This window comes from Bos grunniens, chromosome 23 (genome assembly GCF_055505025.1).
Source record: "Bos grunniens cultivar Pamir isolate PY7600 chromosome 23, Bosgru_T2T1.0, whole genome shotgun sequence".
In the NCBI taxonomy this organism is placed as follows: domain Eukaryota; kingdom Metazoa; phylum Chordata; class Mammalia; order Artiodactyla; family Bovidae; genus Bos; species Bos grunniens.
Window position 1 is genome coordinate 29,137,632 of NC_141187.1, and position 16,913 is coordinate 29,154,544.

Here is a 16,913-nt window from a genome sequence, read left to right on the forward strand (position 1 = left end):
GTCTGTAAATTGTCTTCATTAAATAGTCTAAATGCTTTAATCTTCTATGAAGTTGGTTTCATAATTTCCAGCAACCCAGCTATACTAGACAGCTTTTAACATTTTACCATGAACAGATGAGCAGTATCCTGTTGTAGAGTTGGCCATTTTCAAGGAATGCTTCAAAAGCAATGAAAGAAACCTGCTCAGGTGCATGCTAGGATAGGACTCTCAAAACAGTAAAAAAACCCACTTAATTGCCAAGTAGCTGCAGACCTATATAAGTCTTGGCTTTACCAGCATGCAGTGGTACCAGGGTAACTCAGCCAACTTTGACTATGGTGGAACTGGTCTACCCAGTTCAAGGAGCCCACTGTTCACCCACTGTTCCTATCAGAGTCTGACTAAAAAGACACTTCTGGTTTGCAGACAGGACCAAAGTGATGTGTGGCTATGGGCTGTCCACTATTTCTTTTTAGAAGCAGTTGTCATGCCCCTCCTTTAGCTAGCTTGGTGCTGACAAACAAAACCTGGCAGAAACCTAGGGCCAAATCATAACCTTTGCAGCGTCTGCCAAGACCTCTGGAATGCTGGCTCAGGGACGTGAGAGGCCTGATGACTCAGAATATCTTGCTGGAGAAGCCATGTAAAGACACTGGTTGACAATCTAATGGCATTCTACCATCCAGATGTCCCACCATGGCCCCATATATGCAAGCAAAGCTCTATAGGACCGACCCAGTTGTCAGGTACAAACCAACCTCACTGGCACAAAAAACAAAACCTAATTCTTGGCCCATGAAACTTCTAAGATAACACTTGTTTTGAGGTGATTAAAAGTGGTCACCGAGGTAAAGTAACAAATATTTGCCTAACTGAAACCACTCTACAGATCACTTGGGCACTGAATATGACATAAGAGACTGCAACCAACCAACCCATCCCCCAAATCATTTGGAATTTTTTTTAATCCTTTTATTCTTTTTTAACAAACGGCCCCAGGGATAGGGGATGAGGGGAGGGGAGAGGAGGGGAAGCAAGGCACCAGCCTGACAACCCTTCCCCACCCACCCCTTTCCCCCTTATATATATTTATAATCTATATACAAGCCCCGGGGGGTGGGGGGCAAAGGGAACTCCCTCAGCGGGGTGGGGGCAATCCAGGCTCCTTGTCCCCTCTGGACCCAGGCTCCTCTGCCCTTCGGGATGGCCCTTCTCGAGAAGGTGGCCCTGTCCGCTCCCAAGGTTTCGGCATCCAGCGCAGGGCATCTGGTGGGGAGGCCTGGGGGGCAGGCACATGTGGAAGAATTAAGTCAATCAGGGAGGTCAGGGATGGAAGGGTGGGAACTCAGGAGGAAACTCAACTCGGACTTGTGCCTACAGGGATTTCTCCTTCACCTGCTGGTAGAGGTCGATGCGCTGTGTGCGGAAGACTCCGCTATAGGTCGAAGGTGGGGCCTTGAGACGGGAATTGAGGCCAGAGAAAGACCTGGAGAAAGGATATTTGAGGCAACCTTCAGACCCCCCTCTGGTCCCCAAAGAAAGTAAATCCTTGGGGATGGCTTCTCCCCATTCCCTTCTCTTGCCTTCCAGATGGGGGAGTCCGTGATGACCCAGGTCCCCCAAGGTTGCTATTCAGTTTTCGATAATCCTGGAACGGCTTCAGTTCTACTGGGTGCAACTGAAGGAAAAAAGACTCATGAGCGTCCTGCCTCTCCACGTCTTCATCCTGATACTGAATCCTTACCCCTGAGTCTTGGGGTTCCCTAGCACTTCAGCTCCTGTACCTTACCTCTGCTCGCCCCAAGCTAGGGCCGAAGGGCCTGGCAGGTGAAGGCAGCACCCGAGTAGCAGGAGCAGGTGGGGGCCGCACAGCCAGACTGGGGGGCTGCAGAGGAGGGCCCACAGGTAACAGAGAGAGAGGGGGTGGGGCAGGAGGTGGTGCCGGTGGCAGGGAGCCAAAGTTCACCACAGGCAGCTGTGAGTCCACCATGGGCAGAAGCATCTGTAATGAGAAACAGGGCAGTGTGTGTTGGGGGCAGGGAGGAATGTCAGAAAACCAGGAAGAGTCCAAACAAGTAACAAAAAACGCTGGAGTTGGAAGGCAAAGCGCACAAAGGGGACTGGGAAAATAAAAAGTACCTGCTGGGCAGGGGCTCCTGAGGGGAGGAAGCCACTTTGGCCACCAGGCTGCAGAGGAGCAGAATAAAAATCTGAGGGGGATGGCAGATCCTGTCGCACCTGTTGGGGAACAGGGAGGACAATGTCAACTCCCAAGCACCCCACTCCTACCCCTAAGCCCAGCATCCGCCCGCCTCTCACCTGAAGCAAGGGTGGGTCTGGCAGAGGGCTAGGGCAGAAGGCTGGAGAGTAGAGGAAGGAAGGTGGAGGGTAGAGAACCCCTCCAGCCGGCAGCTTCCCCAGCTCTGTTGCTTGCAGTGCGGAGAAATCCAGAAACTGGCCCTTGACAGCTACCCCTGAGAGCAGTGCCGAGGGCGGGGCTGGGCCCGTGGGGAGGTACAGGGGCTGTGATCTGGAGGGAAATTGGGCCAAGGCGGGGGAGAGGTATCAGGAATCAGTCAACTCCTTTAGTCTGAAGTGGAAGTCCACCACCCTCCAGGTACCCTAGAAGTGTCTTCCCCTTCTCTCTTTCCCTGAACACAGTTCCATGTCCTTCTGAGATAAGTCTTACCTGTAAGAGTGCAGTGAGGGTGTCCCAGGACGGAAGCCTCCACTGTTGGGATGTAATTGAGAGTCTATGGCTCCTCCTGAGACCTGCAGGAGAGCAAGAATGGAACAGCTCGTTTTCCTGGTCAAGAAAAACTCACCCACCCCACTAACTACAGCAAAGCAGGAAGAGAAATTTTAAAAACTGCAAATAGGAAAGGCTTGATTTTAGGGGACAGCAGACAGAGAGGGGTCCTTGAATAGGAAGCAAGACCTACCTGAGAACTGGGAGGCCCAGGGCTGCCATAGAAGATCTCAGGGTACAAGCGCTGGCCTGAGGAGCTGGTCTCGGGGCCACAGTGCCCAGAAGCCAGGTTCTTGGATTGTGGCTCAGCTGAGGCAGAAGCACTGGGGAGCAGCTCCCAGTCTCGGGCCATGGGAATGGCCTGGGAAGGAGAAGCCTTGTCAAGAGGGCCATCTATGCAGCCTGGATGCCCAGGTCACTCCCAGACTCTCCTCCAGGTGTCCAAAGCCTGTCCTCAAAACCTCACTCTCCCACTTACCTCAGTAACTGATGCTGTTAACTCCTTCTCTGCTTTTAAACTCTCTCTCACAACCAGACACAAGTCTGAGTCCTGTGATCATGAGGCAGGGGAGATGGTCCATGATTCAGACACGTGTCCTCCCCCACTTCCAGTCCTTCCCCTCTCTCCACCCAAGCCAAGACACCCCGATCCAGTCCACGCAGACCTTATCATTGGTACCAAACTGGACTGGAGGACCAGGTCGATGGGACGGCCGGAGGGAGCCAGGCTCTGGGCCTCGGTCTGTACGCTGCAGTCGTTCTGTGCCAATGGGCCCAGGGGGCAGAGGCTGCTCCCGGGGCAGCTCCTAAGTGGGGCAACACAGTGAAGTAGGGGTAGGGGGAGGAAAAGGAAGCTCAAATCAGCACACACAGGCAGAAGAAAGGGGAGACAAAAGCAAAGCCGAAGTCCCAGAAACATTCTTCTTATCCTTTCTTGGTTGTTTACCTTTCTGTCCCCATCATGGGGGGCAGGTGGCCGTCTCCTAGGAGGTTCAGAGGGTTCAGAGCCAGGTGGACCCTCACCAGGAACAGCATTCAGGGGTGAGGGGCCTCCAGGTCGCTTGGGGGGCCCCTCTGCTGACCCCTTGAGTCCTCCATCAGGGGAACTTCGCTGGCTGCAGGGACCTGATGACACCTGAGAATCCCCACTCAGGTCCACCCCACTGTCAGACTGACTCATCTGAGAGGAGTGGAGAAGGAGTTAAGTCAGAGCAGGAAGCACCCCAATACCTGAATGAGGTACACACAGACAAACTATAGAAAGTAGATGACCATGTGACGAACAGCCCCACACTCATCCCAGGACAGTTGGGCAAGTAGGGCCGGTATTAAACAACATCCCAGCTCAGACACTCCCCCCTACTCTCTCACCTCTGTGCCAGCCACGTCCTCAAAAGGACTCAGGGGTTCCATCCAAGGCTCCATGGAGCCAGACTGGTAACTCTTTCGGCTAGTGGCTGGGAAAAGCACCAACACACAGAAGTGAGAGAAGACAGTTCTATGGTCCACCTTGCTCTAAGTCCTCTAACATTGTCCTTCCTTTTCAGCTGAACTCACCAGTATGTAAACGATTCCAGATGTGAGGGGTCAGGGCCTCTGTTCCTGCATCTCTGGACTCCCCCTGAGGGCCTGAGCCCTCGGGTTTGGGGCCCAAAAATCCAGAGCTATGAGAAGGTGGCAGTGATTCCTAAAAATGAGAGTCCAAAAACAAAACATGAATGAGATGGGAACTGGGCAATGCAAGCATGTAAGACATAGAACCACACGTGTGGGGCAAAACGGGAGATAACGAGAAATAAGCAGTGACCAACGCTCAGAATATGGGGTGAAAACACAATAGCAGATATAGGAAAAAGAGTGGAGAAAACATGAAATTAGAGCTTTCAAAAGTGAGAGCAGTGAAACACTTCAACCCAGTCCCTCACCTCCTGCAGCAGCTCTGGTTTCCTAGGTGGCCGCTCTCGCCGTTTGGGGGGGAAGGGATTAACTCCAGCAGAGTCCCGGGGCGTCCCGCTCACCCCCCTCACCATCGGCCCTGGCTCCTCGAAATGGGGGTCTGGGGAGAAGGGGAAATTCATCAGCGTCTGCCTTGACTATCACCAAACTGAGCTTTGCCCTCTGTACTCCACCTCCCAATTCTACCACCCTCAGTACAGACACCTAGCACCAGGACTCCCGGGCCACACACTTCCCCCTTCAACGCCCTGGGAACCCTTAGCTCCTCCAGCTTACCTGAATTGACGTCGTCATTGTTGGCCCTCTGAGGGTCATACCGGGTGGGGGGCCGAGGAGAGGGGCCTTGAGGGGCTTGGGGCGGCCCAGGCTTGGGCCTTGGGTGCCCCACTGGCGCAGCTGCACTTCCTTGGCGGCTGCTGAGCTGAGCCAGAGCCTGCTGGATGCCAGCAGGGTTGCTGTGGATAACTTGGTCCAAGCGGAAGACCGCAGAACTGCTGGGGGGCGGGGGAGGCAGAGGGAGCCCTGGGGGACGCTCCTCTGGGGGACGGCTGAAGAGAACAAAGAATCAGCTCCAGTATTTACGAAACTGTTACTGTTTTCCTTACAACTCTCTTCCACCTGTTCATCTTCAACCTGTTCTCTGTGCTAAAATCCAGGTGTTTCTGGAGCACTTTTTTTCTGGCCACACTATACAACTCCTGGGATCTTGGTCCCCTAACCAGGGATCAAACCTGAGCCCGGACAGTGAAAGCGCAGAGTCCTAACCTTGGGACCGCCAGGGAATCCTTGTTTCCCCACACTTCTAAGGAACTTTTACTCGTACAGGTGCACAAAGGAAAGCAAGGAACACGGGTGCTTCCGATGCCGTCCACCACTCTCCAGCCACTTCACCTGAACACAGAGGGCCTGGTGCCTAACAGCTCACCCCATGCACTGACCTCCAACTCCACTGCATCCAACCTGACTTCTCTAACAGGTTTTCTCCCCTCCCCCAACCTAACAATTCAAAAGAATAAACTGAACCACCTGCCCGTACCCACCTTCGGTTCTTGGGAGAGGGCCAGCTCCTCTTGTCCCCTCGCCCTGGGCCGGCCCTCCCCCCAGGACCCCCACCACCTCCTCCACTGCTGCCGCCACCGCCGCCAGACTTGCTGCTTGGGCCTGGGCGCCGGTTCTGCCTCTCCATGCCGGGTCGCTGACTTGAAAAGCTCCTCTTGCTCAAATCCTTGGCTCTCTGGCTCAGATCTCCACGGGACATGGTTGAGATGCCTGGTCCAGCACCACCTCCACTCCCTCCATGAGTCCCCACAGCTTTGGGGGTCAGCAGTGCTGGTGGCGGAGCTTCCTTGTCCCCCCGCCGCTCGCTGGCAAAGTCGCTGCTCTCAGAGGCCGTCTCCCACTCCTCGTTGGCTTGGTCCGAGTTCTGGTTTGACAGATCAGGAGACTTGGCTGCTGCCCGGCGAGGTGGTGGGGGCACTGCTACTGTTGTGAGGGCCTCCTCTGACCCAGGTGTAGAGGCTGGAGGAGCTAGGGAAGAGGGCTTGCCCTCAGCCCCTCTGGCAGCGTTCTCTCGTTCCTGTTTCAGTCTCCGGAAACGAGGTGGTTTGTCCTGCTGCTGAGCCCTCCCGTGTCGCCTCCTTCTGGGCCGCTCCCCGTCTTCCACACCCATGCCTCCATTGTTGCCTCCACTGCTGCCTCCTCGGGCCATAGGGCACAGAGGCCCCGGAGTCAGCTTCTCTTTCAGAGACTCCTTGCTTGGTGGCATAGGACCTGTTGGAGGCTTCTTTGGAGCCAGGGACTTGGTTGGGGGGCTCCAGCCCGGGCAAATGGGGGGAGGGGGCCGCCCACCCCCTCGTCCCCGACGGGATGGCACCCCTCTGGGAGTGAAGACTCGCCCACCTCGGGCAGTGGAAAAGCGGGCGGGGGCTGGTGAAGGAGGTGCTCCTGATGATGGGGGAGCAAGAGGGACCTGCGTAAGTACTCCTTCCTTGGTAGTGGGGGCCTCCTTGTCTGAGGGGGCCAGGTCACTCTCGTGGGTCTCACTGCCTGTCTCTGAGCCCCGCTGCCGGCGCCGCTTGGGGATCTCTTCATACTCCGAGCCCTCACTCCGTGTCTCGCTGGCAGTGCGGCCTCGGGGAGGATGGTTTGGTCCCCCTGTCCCACCTCCACGTCCATCATCTCCTCGAAACTCTCGGTAACTGCGGAACTCCCGGCTTCGGGCTCCCCGCCCCCGTCCCCCATAGGTCCCCCGAAAACCCCTCCCTCTGGCAAAATACTCCCCTCGGCCCCGACCCCGGCACGAGGTAGGACCCACTCTTTCATAGGAATAGTCCCTCCGAAGCCTTGGGGCAGGGGAAAGATTCCCACTGGGTGGGGTCTCCTTGGGGCCACCTATCTTTCCCTTCGCTGTCTTCAACGGGTCTGGCTTTGGAGCCTTGGGGGTTTCATCCCCCTGTTCAAGGGGCTTGGGGTTGGGGGGTAGCTCTTCAACTTTCGCAGGCGGTGGGGGTTTCTTTATCGGCCCAGCCCGGCGGGGAGGGGCCCCTGACTCCTCTGGAGGGATCCCACGACGACTGCTGCCTGGGCGTGGGCCCCAGCGGGTCTCCGTGCGGCTCTCTCTGCGAGGTGGTGGGGGGCCTTGGCCTCCAATTCCTCGGGAAGGCTTTCGACCAGTTTCTGGCCCTGTCAGCTGTGGAGCCTCCTCCTTGGGGGTTTCCTTCTTGGGTGGTGGAGCTTGCATCTTGGCTGCCTCCTCATTGCCTGGGGGCCAGGGGAGTGGACGGGGCCCTGGGGGAGCTGGCTCCTCCAGAGGAAAGCGAGGGATTGGGGGCCCAGGGGCTCCATTCTCAGGAAAGCCTGGATAACTGGCCAGATAGGGTGGTGGGGGAGGTACTGGAGGGGTCTCGCTCCTGAAGAGGGAGACAGAAAAGATGGAAGTAAGTATCTCAAGACGAGGAAAATGAACTAGGTGGGGAAACAATGCTTTATTACTACGACCCAAACACTCCTTTCATGTTTATTCCTATCATTTCACCGATAATCCAAAGTACCTATTCTAGGTGTGTTTGCTAGAAACCCTCCCATTTCTCTACTCACACTCACCTCATCCCCTTCTCATCCTCATCAGCAGCCTGGCGCAGTGGTGAAGTAAGTGGGCGGGGGTCAGCAGGTGTGGTGGTGAAGACATCTCCTACCCAAGCCAACTTTGGATCCACTGGTGGGGTGCCCCGATCCCGTAAGAGGGGGGGTGCATGGCGCTCAAATGGCTCTGAACTTGAGCCCCCACTGTCTGAACGCTCCCGGGGAACTAGGCCTGAGAAAACCAAACAGTATGAGAAAAAGTATCCTTTTTTATGTTACAGGCCCTCCAGACCCAAAGCACCTCCCCAGTTCAATCCTCCACATCAGTCCGGTCAATGTCAGTGCTTCCATCTCCTGGGAGACAGTGCCTGCTCTCCTAAAACATGGTGAGCCACTCAGCTTCCCTACAGATCAATCTCTCAATCCCTCCACCCAAGGGAATCTTGGTTTAGGTGGACATTACTACTTGACTCCTGCAACAAAGAGCTATCTTGGGAGTGCTAAGCTCCCCTCTTGATTGGTTGCCCTTCCTCCCCATAACAAGACAAGGATACCTACTTCCCAAGACTAAGGGGTCCCTGACGCCCCACCTCGTCTATGGTGTCTTACCAGAGGGATGCACACCAGGAGGGTAGAAGTCCAGAGGGGGCCGGCCTTGGAGGAGCCGAGGGTCCACATAAGGAGGAATCATCATCCAGCGGGGATCAAAGTTCATAGGGGGCATGGGCGGGGGCCGGCCCAGAGCACCTGGGTATAGGGCCTTGGGGGGCGGGGGCGGAGCCTGTGGAGCTGGCACGGCCCCCATGGTCACAGGCTGCGGTGGTGACGGGGGCACTGGGGTAGGCTGGGAAGAGCCCTGCTGATGCTGCTGCCACTGCTGCTGCTGTTGCTGCTTCAACAGCTGCTCCTGGGGAAAGACAAAAGGAGTGAGAGGCATCAAAGGCCCAACCAGAACACAGGACTAGCAAAAACAAAACCCACATCAATGTGACACTTGGACTAGACAGAAACTAAGGTGACACAACGGAGACAGAACTGGCAGAGGGACCCAGGAAGTAACTTATGGATAGGCTAAATGTTGAAACCAAGCAGAGAAGCAGCCCTTAAGAGAAGTAATTTAGTTTCACCTGCTGCTGCCGCTGGAAACGAGGAGGCAATGATTTCTGATATTTGGGATAGCCCAAGCCTTGGCTGGGGGGCTGCCGGGTGGGACCAACTCCATCACCCTTGGGTTCCGCCTTTGGGGCTGGGGGTGTGGCAGGGGAAGGAACCTCTTCTGGTGGTTCAGGACCCTCTTTTGAGGGCACTTGAGGTTCCACTGCATTGAAAAAAAGATAATCAGAGCGATCTAGTCCACCAACAGATATTCCATGAACACCCCATAATTTCAGCACTCACTTCTAGCAGCCCCTCTAGAAATAAGACTATCCCATTTAAAACCCATGAAAACACTTCAAGGTCTCTCAAAAGCCAATGGTGGTGGCGTTAATTTCCCATGAAATCATCAAAAGTAACACTTCCTTCGGCCTGCTTCACTCTAGGCCTATAGGGAAGTGGTTTTAGGTTACTACTTATTCAGGAACTCAGGTAAGAAAACCTTTTCCCCTCAGATGTCCACAGAAGCAAAAAGATCCATTTCACCCATACCAGTGACAGTCCAACGAACCCAAACTGCCTTTTATCTCCTTTACTCACATCCTTACCACCTGCACCCTCAACCCCAAGCAGACAGAAGATCTACCCATCACCACCTCCATCATACCTGCACTGGCTTCGAAGCTGCCACTGCTGGTGCTATTGGCACTGCCCCCACCACTCACTGCAGTGGGAGCCAGAGCCACACCTGGAGTGGGGGTGGACTGGGCAGGAGAGGGCTGTGCCGACTCTTCCGGTTCTTTTTCAGGTGTTGGAACAGGGGCCGGTGGAGGAGCTGGAGGCGTTGGGAGTTCTTTGGGGACTGCAGGTGGTGGAGCGGGAGCAGGAGGGGTAGCAGGTGGTGCAGCAGGCTCTGCTTTGAGCCGCTTGTCAGGTGCCCCAAACTTCTCATCAAGTCGCTTGAGTTTCTCGGCACAGGCTGCCCTGCGCTCCTCCTGCATGCGCCGCTCCTCTTCCTCTCGCCGGCGCCGAGCCCTCTCCACAGCCAGGGAGATTTCAGACGAAGACTGCTTTCGCCGCTGCCGCCAAGCCTCATCCTCGTCTTCGGGTGCTGGGGGCTTGCAGGGAGGGCCCCCGCGATCCTGTCAGTGGGCAGACCCAGCAGGGTCAGAGGTGTCAGTTACTATGTTTCTTACTATCTCTTTCACAGACTAATCAACTGTCTCTAGCTGCCGGTACAAAGACCAGGCCTTGGGGCTGATGGCCTCTCATGGCAGGGACAAACTCATCATCCTAGTCTTTTTTCTTCTTTTTCAAGACCCAAAGACCCCAGGTGTCCTTGTTTTTCCTAACTAGCATTTCTCTCTTCACCCTAACCCGCCTAACACCAACGATGTTCCAAACCCTTTCAGATATGCTCCACAGCTCTACACTTACTGCAGCCCATTTTTGGCCCTCCCTCCAGCTTCCTCTTATTACTGCTGCTTCGATTACTCAGCTGAAACTAGTCTCCCCAAAGCGACCCTCTCAACCCCTCATTGTAGACACTCACTGGGTAGTCCCCAGGGGGGCCCCAGTTCCCGGCGGGGCCTCGGTGGGGTGGGGGTGGGGGAGGCTTTGGGGCAGGAGGCCCCGGCTCTGTCTCTGGAGGCCGAGAGGTCTCTGCCCAGGCCGTCTTGGGAGGGGGTGGTTCGCTGCCGGGGGAGTTGCCCTTTTTGCCATCTGCTTCAGGGGGCCGTTCCTCACCACCAGCTGACTGGGACTCCTTGCTGTGAGGAGACCAACAGTGGAATTAAAATCAGCTGCAACCCAGCTCTTTTAAGAGTACACTACCATAAGACAAACAGCCCCTCCACTCCCCAGAGAGCCCTAAACTCACTGGCCCTCAGGTCCCTCCTCATCAGAGTCTCGTCCATCTTCCTCATCGCTGAACTTGAGCTTCTCAGTGTAGTCGACCTCCTCGTGGGCCCCTAAGGGGAAAAGTGAAGCATGGTAACCCAAGCATTCTGCTCTCCCATCTTGAGTACCACTACACGGTTGGATGCGCTACCAAGGCCAACTGCCCTCTTCCCTCTGGCATCTAGATTCACCACGACTGTCAATTTCACTCCTCTGACTCCTTCTCCACCAGGATTTGGCTTTCTTCCAGGTATCTACCCTATCCCTCAATGTCTATTCCCACAATGAACCATTGTTTTCTCATCAGATTTTGCTATTTAAAACTGAAATACTTGCGAATTCCCCGGCGGTCCAGTGCTTAGGAATCCACACTTTCATTGCCAAGTGCCTGCGTTCAATCCCTGGTCAGGGAACTAAGACCCCACAAGCTGTACAGTGCGGCCCAAACCAAACCAAACCCCCAAAACAAAACTAAAATACTTGGTCCTTAACATCCACTCACCTGCCCAACCATCATCATTCTCCTGGTCCAACTGGTCAAACTCTTTGAGATTATCTTCTTTAAGAATGGAAGGCCGACCCACAGGCTCTACAAGACGCATTGGTGGCCCTGACCCTCGGGGGCCTGCCACACGGGGGAAACGGCTGTGTATGAAAAGGGAAAGGAGAGAAGATAAATGAAGGCTGAATTGAATAATCACAAACTGAGCCTCCTGGCTAGAAAACCATCTCCTCAGCAGGCTTCCCCTGTCTCCAAGCACAAATCCAGACCTAGATTACTCACCTGGGCCCATCGGGCGTTGGGTATCTGTAAGGCCCCTGGGGTCCATAGGGCGGAGGGAACGGGAGATATGGGGGATACATCTGCAAAAGAGCCCAACAGTAGCCGCTTAGTGGAGCAGACAAACAGCCTACCACAGCCCTAAACCTCTCATCCTCCCACCCTCACAGACCTCTGCTTTCCAGCTGTCCCCTCCAAAGACTAAGTTGTAACTCCTAACTCTAGCTTCCAGCACAATCAATCCAAAAGAAGATATCCTAACTTACGAAGGGCGGCATCATTCCGCGGTAGGGAGGGAACTGGGGTGGGCCCGAAGGCTGCAGTCCACCCCGGGGATCATGGCCGTGATGAAGTTTGGAGTCCGGGCCCTCCAGCTCATCAGGGCCACGCCCACCTCCGTCCCTCCAAGTTGTAGAATCTGTATTTTGGAAAAGACAGAGAGTGAACATAGCTGAAAATGATGAGGAGAAAGATGAATAAGCCAGCACTTCACTCTGAAATGGAATAAGGTAATATCCTGGTCAAAAGGTGGATTCCTAACCCATTCACTCACTAATAGTGGCCACTCACTTTGGGGGCGGAGGCTTGGTCCGGGCCCAGACAACTGTTCGGCAGACTCCCTTTCCTTGGCAGCCTTGTCCTGGTCGCCAGCCGCCTGCAGGGTCGGAAATTCCTCTCGAGAGAATCGTGACAGTAGGCTTGATGCCCTTCCACCTGTTGGGGTTGAGGCACAAGAGACACAAGTATCTTTACTGAGGATGCACTGTGAAAGTGTAACGCTCTGACAGGTACCGATCCAGTTCTGCCTCCAAACTCACCCCCTATGTATTAGGTGTTCATTCTTCAAGAAACAAGATCAGTTTGGGGATACCCACCTCTCACTTTCACATAAATCTGCAACAAATCTTGCTCATGTGTTTTGCAAGAAACCAAATATGTGATCCAAAATTTTGCCAAAAGATTACAAGAACACTTTGCTGAAGGTATAGTGCAGGACTCCTGCCTACTATGGTGCCCAGAGAGACCTCCTCAAACAGCCTTGTGCTCACCATCTCCATGTGCTCCATGGGTGACGCTGGCTTGTGCCCAGGACTTTACCCCGCTTGGAACCGAAGGAGTGTTCTGGGGAAGCAGAAAGATAATGGTGACATGATGAGGAGCTACAAGCCATTCTTGCCCCTGCTCCCTAAAAAACATCCAGTTTTTCAGATACCTCGGGGGCTGCTGGCGGTCGTTTCGATTGGTTGGAGGCAGGCGTCTGTGAAGCCGGCAGTGGCTGCGATTCCGGCTGCTGAGCGGTTGAGGCATCGGAACTGAAGGGATGGTAAGGTGGGAAGGTTATTCAGAGTCTGAGATGGTACCGGCTCCTCTGCTTCTCCAACTGGTGGAGGACAGGAACCAAACCCAGGCCTTCTCACTACTTTTTACAAGTTTTAGGACAAAACACCATAAGCTCATCAAGCTTGCATAGACTGTCATCTGTTCTTCAAACTTTCCTCACACCTGACAAAAAATTAAAGGTACCACTCCTTAGTCATTTAACAGGAGTCCTGCAATATGCAGGAAAGGGTCTTTCCTCTTTGCCTCTGACTCTCATCTGGCCACATTAGTACAAGCCCCAATTCATCCTGAAGTTCAAAGTTAAAATATTCCTAACTCTAGATCCCCCAGGTTTCCACCCACCTCTTGGGGTCGGACTGCTCCTGTTTGCTTGCCCATCCTGTTCCGTCTTTCGGCACTAATGAGACATTGGGGTCATTGCCTTTGTTCTCGGCTTTCAGGCTTGGAAGGTTGGCCGGGGGTGGCATACGCCGAGCAATGGCAACTTTCCCGAGACTCTGCAGGCCATGGCGAGGGGCAACTGGAGAAAAGATGGAGAGAGAATGGAAAATGCCTCTAAAGGGAAATCTGACAGCATCCTACCCGAGGCCCCGTTTACAGACATCCCCAACGTCTTCTCTTAGAAAGCTTCTCTCTCTTTGCCCTAGGCAGTCTCTGAAATTCTATCAACAAGGAAGGCTGAAGGGCTTTACACTCAGTAATTCTATGTGGGATGGTTGATCTTGAGCCTGCAAGGAGCAAGCTGGCCCTAGACTTCTCCAAGTCCACATTTCTTTGCCTCCAATTCTTACGTGTCCAAAGACAGGAAACCACAGACACGCCTTTGTAGGAGGATGCTGGTGTTCACCAAAAGCACAACGTCCCCTACAGGATCCAAGATAAAACTGGAAAGTCTTTAGTGTTCCTCTAACCTTTTGATATATGTACTACAGGTGTTTCCCTTCAAAGAGCTCTGAAATACATGACCCATTCATGTTCATCCTCCAATAATTAGGAACATCAGTGCAGGACCCTCACCAGCGGGTTTCTGGATCTCTAAGGACTTGCCCTTATATGTATCAAACAGGTTGAGCGAGGAATACTTCTTTCCATCCTTCCCCTTGGCAGTCGGCCCCGAGCGATCGGACATTGCGCTGGAAGCTCATTGAGTACGTTGGGTCCTACAGGCGCCTCCCCCAAAACGTGCCGGAACCTGTGACCAGACACCAAGTGTTTCACTCTCTGCTCCACCAAGGGCCTCCCAATAGAAGCCTAGATGCTCCCTTTTATTCTTACTGGGGCCCAGATACATGGCCCTCTTATGCCTCTTCCTCTAGCCTATTCAAACACCCCAGTTCCTTTAAGCAACCATCTTCCTCACAGAGCCCAAATGCCATATTTCCTCTTTCCCCCAGACACCCCTTGCCAAGGAAACCCAAATAAAAATCCAGTATCTTCCTAGTATAAACACTCTCCCCTTTGTGCCAATCTATAAAGGGTTGCAACCTCATTACGCCCACAAGTAATAATCTCTCTCCATCAAAATCATTTCAGATACCTACAATAAAAACAAGTTCAAGCCCTAGAGAAAACCAGAAGCATATAGATCCGTCATGGAAGGAAGAGAGGTTTAGCTCTCCTACTCATTAGATACCAGCTTCCTAAGTTTGCCCTGGGTTCTAGTCCCTGCAGTCTCCCTCCCATCCGGCAAAGTTTTGCAGGAAGGTATGCAGGAGTTTAAGGATTTTATGAGCTTGCTCAGCCAGACTGGGGGATGGTGCCAGAGAATTCCTCAGGGAACAACTGGGGCACTACATATTCCCAAGCTACAGAAACAAGTATTTTGAATATTCCATCTTTTCCTACACTTGCCCCCATCGCAGCTCCTGGAAAAAAGTTTGTCTGAAGATGGCATACTGGTGGGCTCTGGTTTACCCTACATACACGTGGGTAAAACAAAGCATTATGGATCCACGTCAAGAACACCAAGTAACCATGGGGCCAAGGCTGGAATCAACTTCATTTTCCTACCCCCCATCAGCAGTCATTTCTTTCCCTGATTTTCCTTGTTCCCCAAGCCGACCAAACTCTCCAACATCGGTTAGTGTTCCTGGGTGACCAGGCATTTGTTTGTAGACAATGGTGTAAAGGAAAGAGAGAGGGAGTTGGTGAGATATCCAGACAAGACCAGGATGACAACTAAAATCAAGAACTTTAAGCCACATTAGATGAGGAGATGGGGGTAGCTTTGGAGGTGTTTAAGAAGGCCAGTCTTTGAAAATTTATGAAGGGAACAGAGATAGAATAATGAAAAAAAAAAAACTAAATAACAGAGAATTATGAAAGCCGGTGGAAAATAATACACGTAAGCGGGAATGGCAGGAAAAGGATGCAGACTAAAGGAAGCAATGTCAGGAGACCCAGGAGAGAGGAGGAGTTGGGATAGAAAGGTGATAAGGAAGATGAGAAATGAAAAAAGCAGAGAAGATGAGGAACGTATAAAGCACAGATGCGGGATAAAAGCAGGGTTCCAGAGTGGGAGTGACTGAACGCGAAGTGGGGCGTCAAAAAAGGGAGACCTTAGCGATGGGTGATGGGAGGGGTCCACTATGGAGGAAAGAAGACTCTTGGGAGAGCAGGACAGTCAGGCGCGGCCCACTCCAGAGCGGCAGCAGGGAAGGGGACCCATAAATAGGGGTGATAGTCCAGGAGCGCAAGGGGGGTGGGGAGTTATGGCCCAGGAGCCAGGGGGGAGGTCTCCCCATGAAGCCAGAAGGTGAGTGGGTACGGGCAGGTTATAGGCTCAGAGACGGGCTAGAGATGCGGGTCCCAGGGTGGGAGTATCGGAGGGGGAGGGGCAGGCAGGGCCCGGCAGCAGGAGGACAAAATGGCGGCGGCTAATGGCAGCTTCTCCTCCCCCCGGCCCGCCGCCGCCGCCGCCGCTGCCGCCGCCACCACCGCTCCCGCGCCGGAAAAGGGCGTTAGCATTCGGCTCGCCCAGACTCACCTGGCCGGGTGCGCGGGGGTCCGGGACCGGGGCCTAGGCGCCTCCCCGGGGTGGGATGGCGGTGGGGCGGGGGCGGATGGCGGCGGATGGCGCCGGGTTCGGCTCCTCCCGTCTCCCTCGCTCACTCCGCGGCTGGGCTCCGACTAACGGCCCATCCGGGCAACCGCCGCCCCCGGGAGTGCCCCCCCTCCTGCCTCTCTCCGCGCCTAGACACGCCCCTTTATTTGCATAAAGGGCGGGGCACCTTCTACCCTATCCCTCTTTACTTCCAGGGCTGTCCTTTTTTTAAAAAAAAAGCAGAGCGTGCGAAGCTGACATAAGTTATTTGCATAAAGAGGAGGGACTTATAGGCGCTAGGACGCCGATTGGCTGAAGAGGCAGGCTCCCGGCGTCGGCCGTTGAGACGTGCAGAGGGGGCGGGAATGCGGTGCCGGTCGGCCTGGGTGTTGGGACGCAGAATTTGCACGACGACTAGGGGGAGAAAGAGGCGGAGCGTGCGTAGTGCGTTCGTGGAAAGATGGGAACGGAGAGACGTAGAGACGCCAAGAGTGGAAGGAAACGATGCTAGGCCTATAGTACTATCCGCAAAGGAGATAGAGCTAGAAGACTGGGCGGAAGGGACTAGCTGCCGGAGGGCGGAGCTTACGTAACCAGGGAAGAGCTCCAACTCACGCTTATCTTCGCGAGAGGTGAAAGCATGAGGGGGCGGGGGCCTTCATTTATTAAATCACGTCATGCAAATAAGGTAGATTGACAGGCCAATCCAAGAGTCCAGGGGAGTGCATCACGGAACAGAGGCATTCTGTGAGTAGTTCTACTTATTTGCATAATATATGCAAATCGCTTGGACAAAGATAGGGTACAAATAACCTATTCCTCAAAATATTGGCAACTAATGACTAAGACAGGCATTTAATTTTATAATCTGTAATTTTCGTGAATATATTTATATATCTGATATTATTGACAGTTTCCGTTTACTTCATAACGGGTTTAATTCTGCGAAATGCAGTACCATTCCCCTCCTTTGTCTCCGATTACGT

The 16,913-nt window shown here is 53.9% G+C and overlaps 2 protein-coding genes and 1 non-coding gene across 18 annotated transcripts in view; 1 reads left to right on the forward strand and 2 right to left on the reverse strand.

Moving 5' to 3' along the window:
- Positions 1-5: 5 nt before the first annotated feature.
- PRRC2A (proline rich coiled-coil 2A) lies at positions 6-16,287 on the reverse strand. Of its 2 annotated transcripts, none has more exons than XM_086369316.1 (31): positions 15,871-16,287; positions 13,902-14,076; positions 13,227-13,404; positions 12,757-12,856; positions 12,593-12,665; positions 12,114-12,257; positions 11,810-11,961; positions 11,547-11,626; positions 11,265-11,407; positions 10,743-10,833; positions 10,416-10,632; positions 9,531-10,005; positions 8,896-9,086; positions 8,378-8,675; positions 7,790-8,000; positions 5,728-7,596; positions 4,964-5,235; positions 4,657-4,787; positions 4,289-4,418; positions 4,103-4,188; positions 3,678-3,911; positions 3,397-3,537; positions 3,210-3,281; positions 2,925-3,092; positions 2,672-2,754; positions 2,302-2,512; positions 2,122-2,169; positions 1,772-1,984; positions 1,566-1,660; positions 1,378-1,468; positions 6-1,261 (listed from the first exon to the last, which is right to left on the reverse strand). In XM_086369316.1, exons 2-31 carry the CDS (start codon positions 14,011-14,013, stop codon positions 1,121-1,123), a joined length of 6,450 nt encoding a protein of 2,149 aa, XP_086225442.1. In that variant the 5' UTR covers positions 14,014-14,076; positions 15,871-16,287; the 3' UTR covers positions 6-1,120. The 2 variants fall into 2 exon arrangements, with proteins under 2 accessions (XP_086225442.1, XP_086225441.1); XM_086369315.1 differs by having other exon boundaries at positions 2,122-2,220.
- On the reverse strand, positions 13,588-13,718 carry LOC147347085 (small nucleolar RNA SNORA38). The gene has a single exon (XR_015153293.1). It is a non-coding gene; the product is annotated as a small nucleolar RNA SNORA38 (small nucleolar RNA).
- NCR3 (natural cytotoxicity triggering receptor 3) overlaps positions 16,284-16,913 on the forward strand; it is a 33,095-nt gene continuing 32,465 nt past the window's right edge. For 8 of the 15 annotated variants that reach the window (XM_086369368.1, XM_086369377.1, XM_086369372.1 and 5 more), the window contains exon 1: positions 16,540-16,674. The gene's annotated coding sequence lies outside the window, so the exon portion shown is untranslated. Of the gene's footprint in view, positions 16,675-16,913 lie in introns of all 15 variants that reach the window. The other 7 variants (XM_086369369.1, XM_086369381.1, XM_086369371.1 and 4 more) reach the window with 6 other exon arrangements.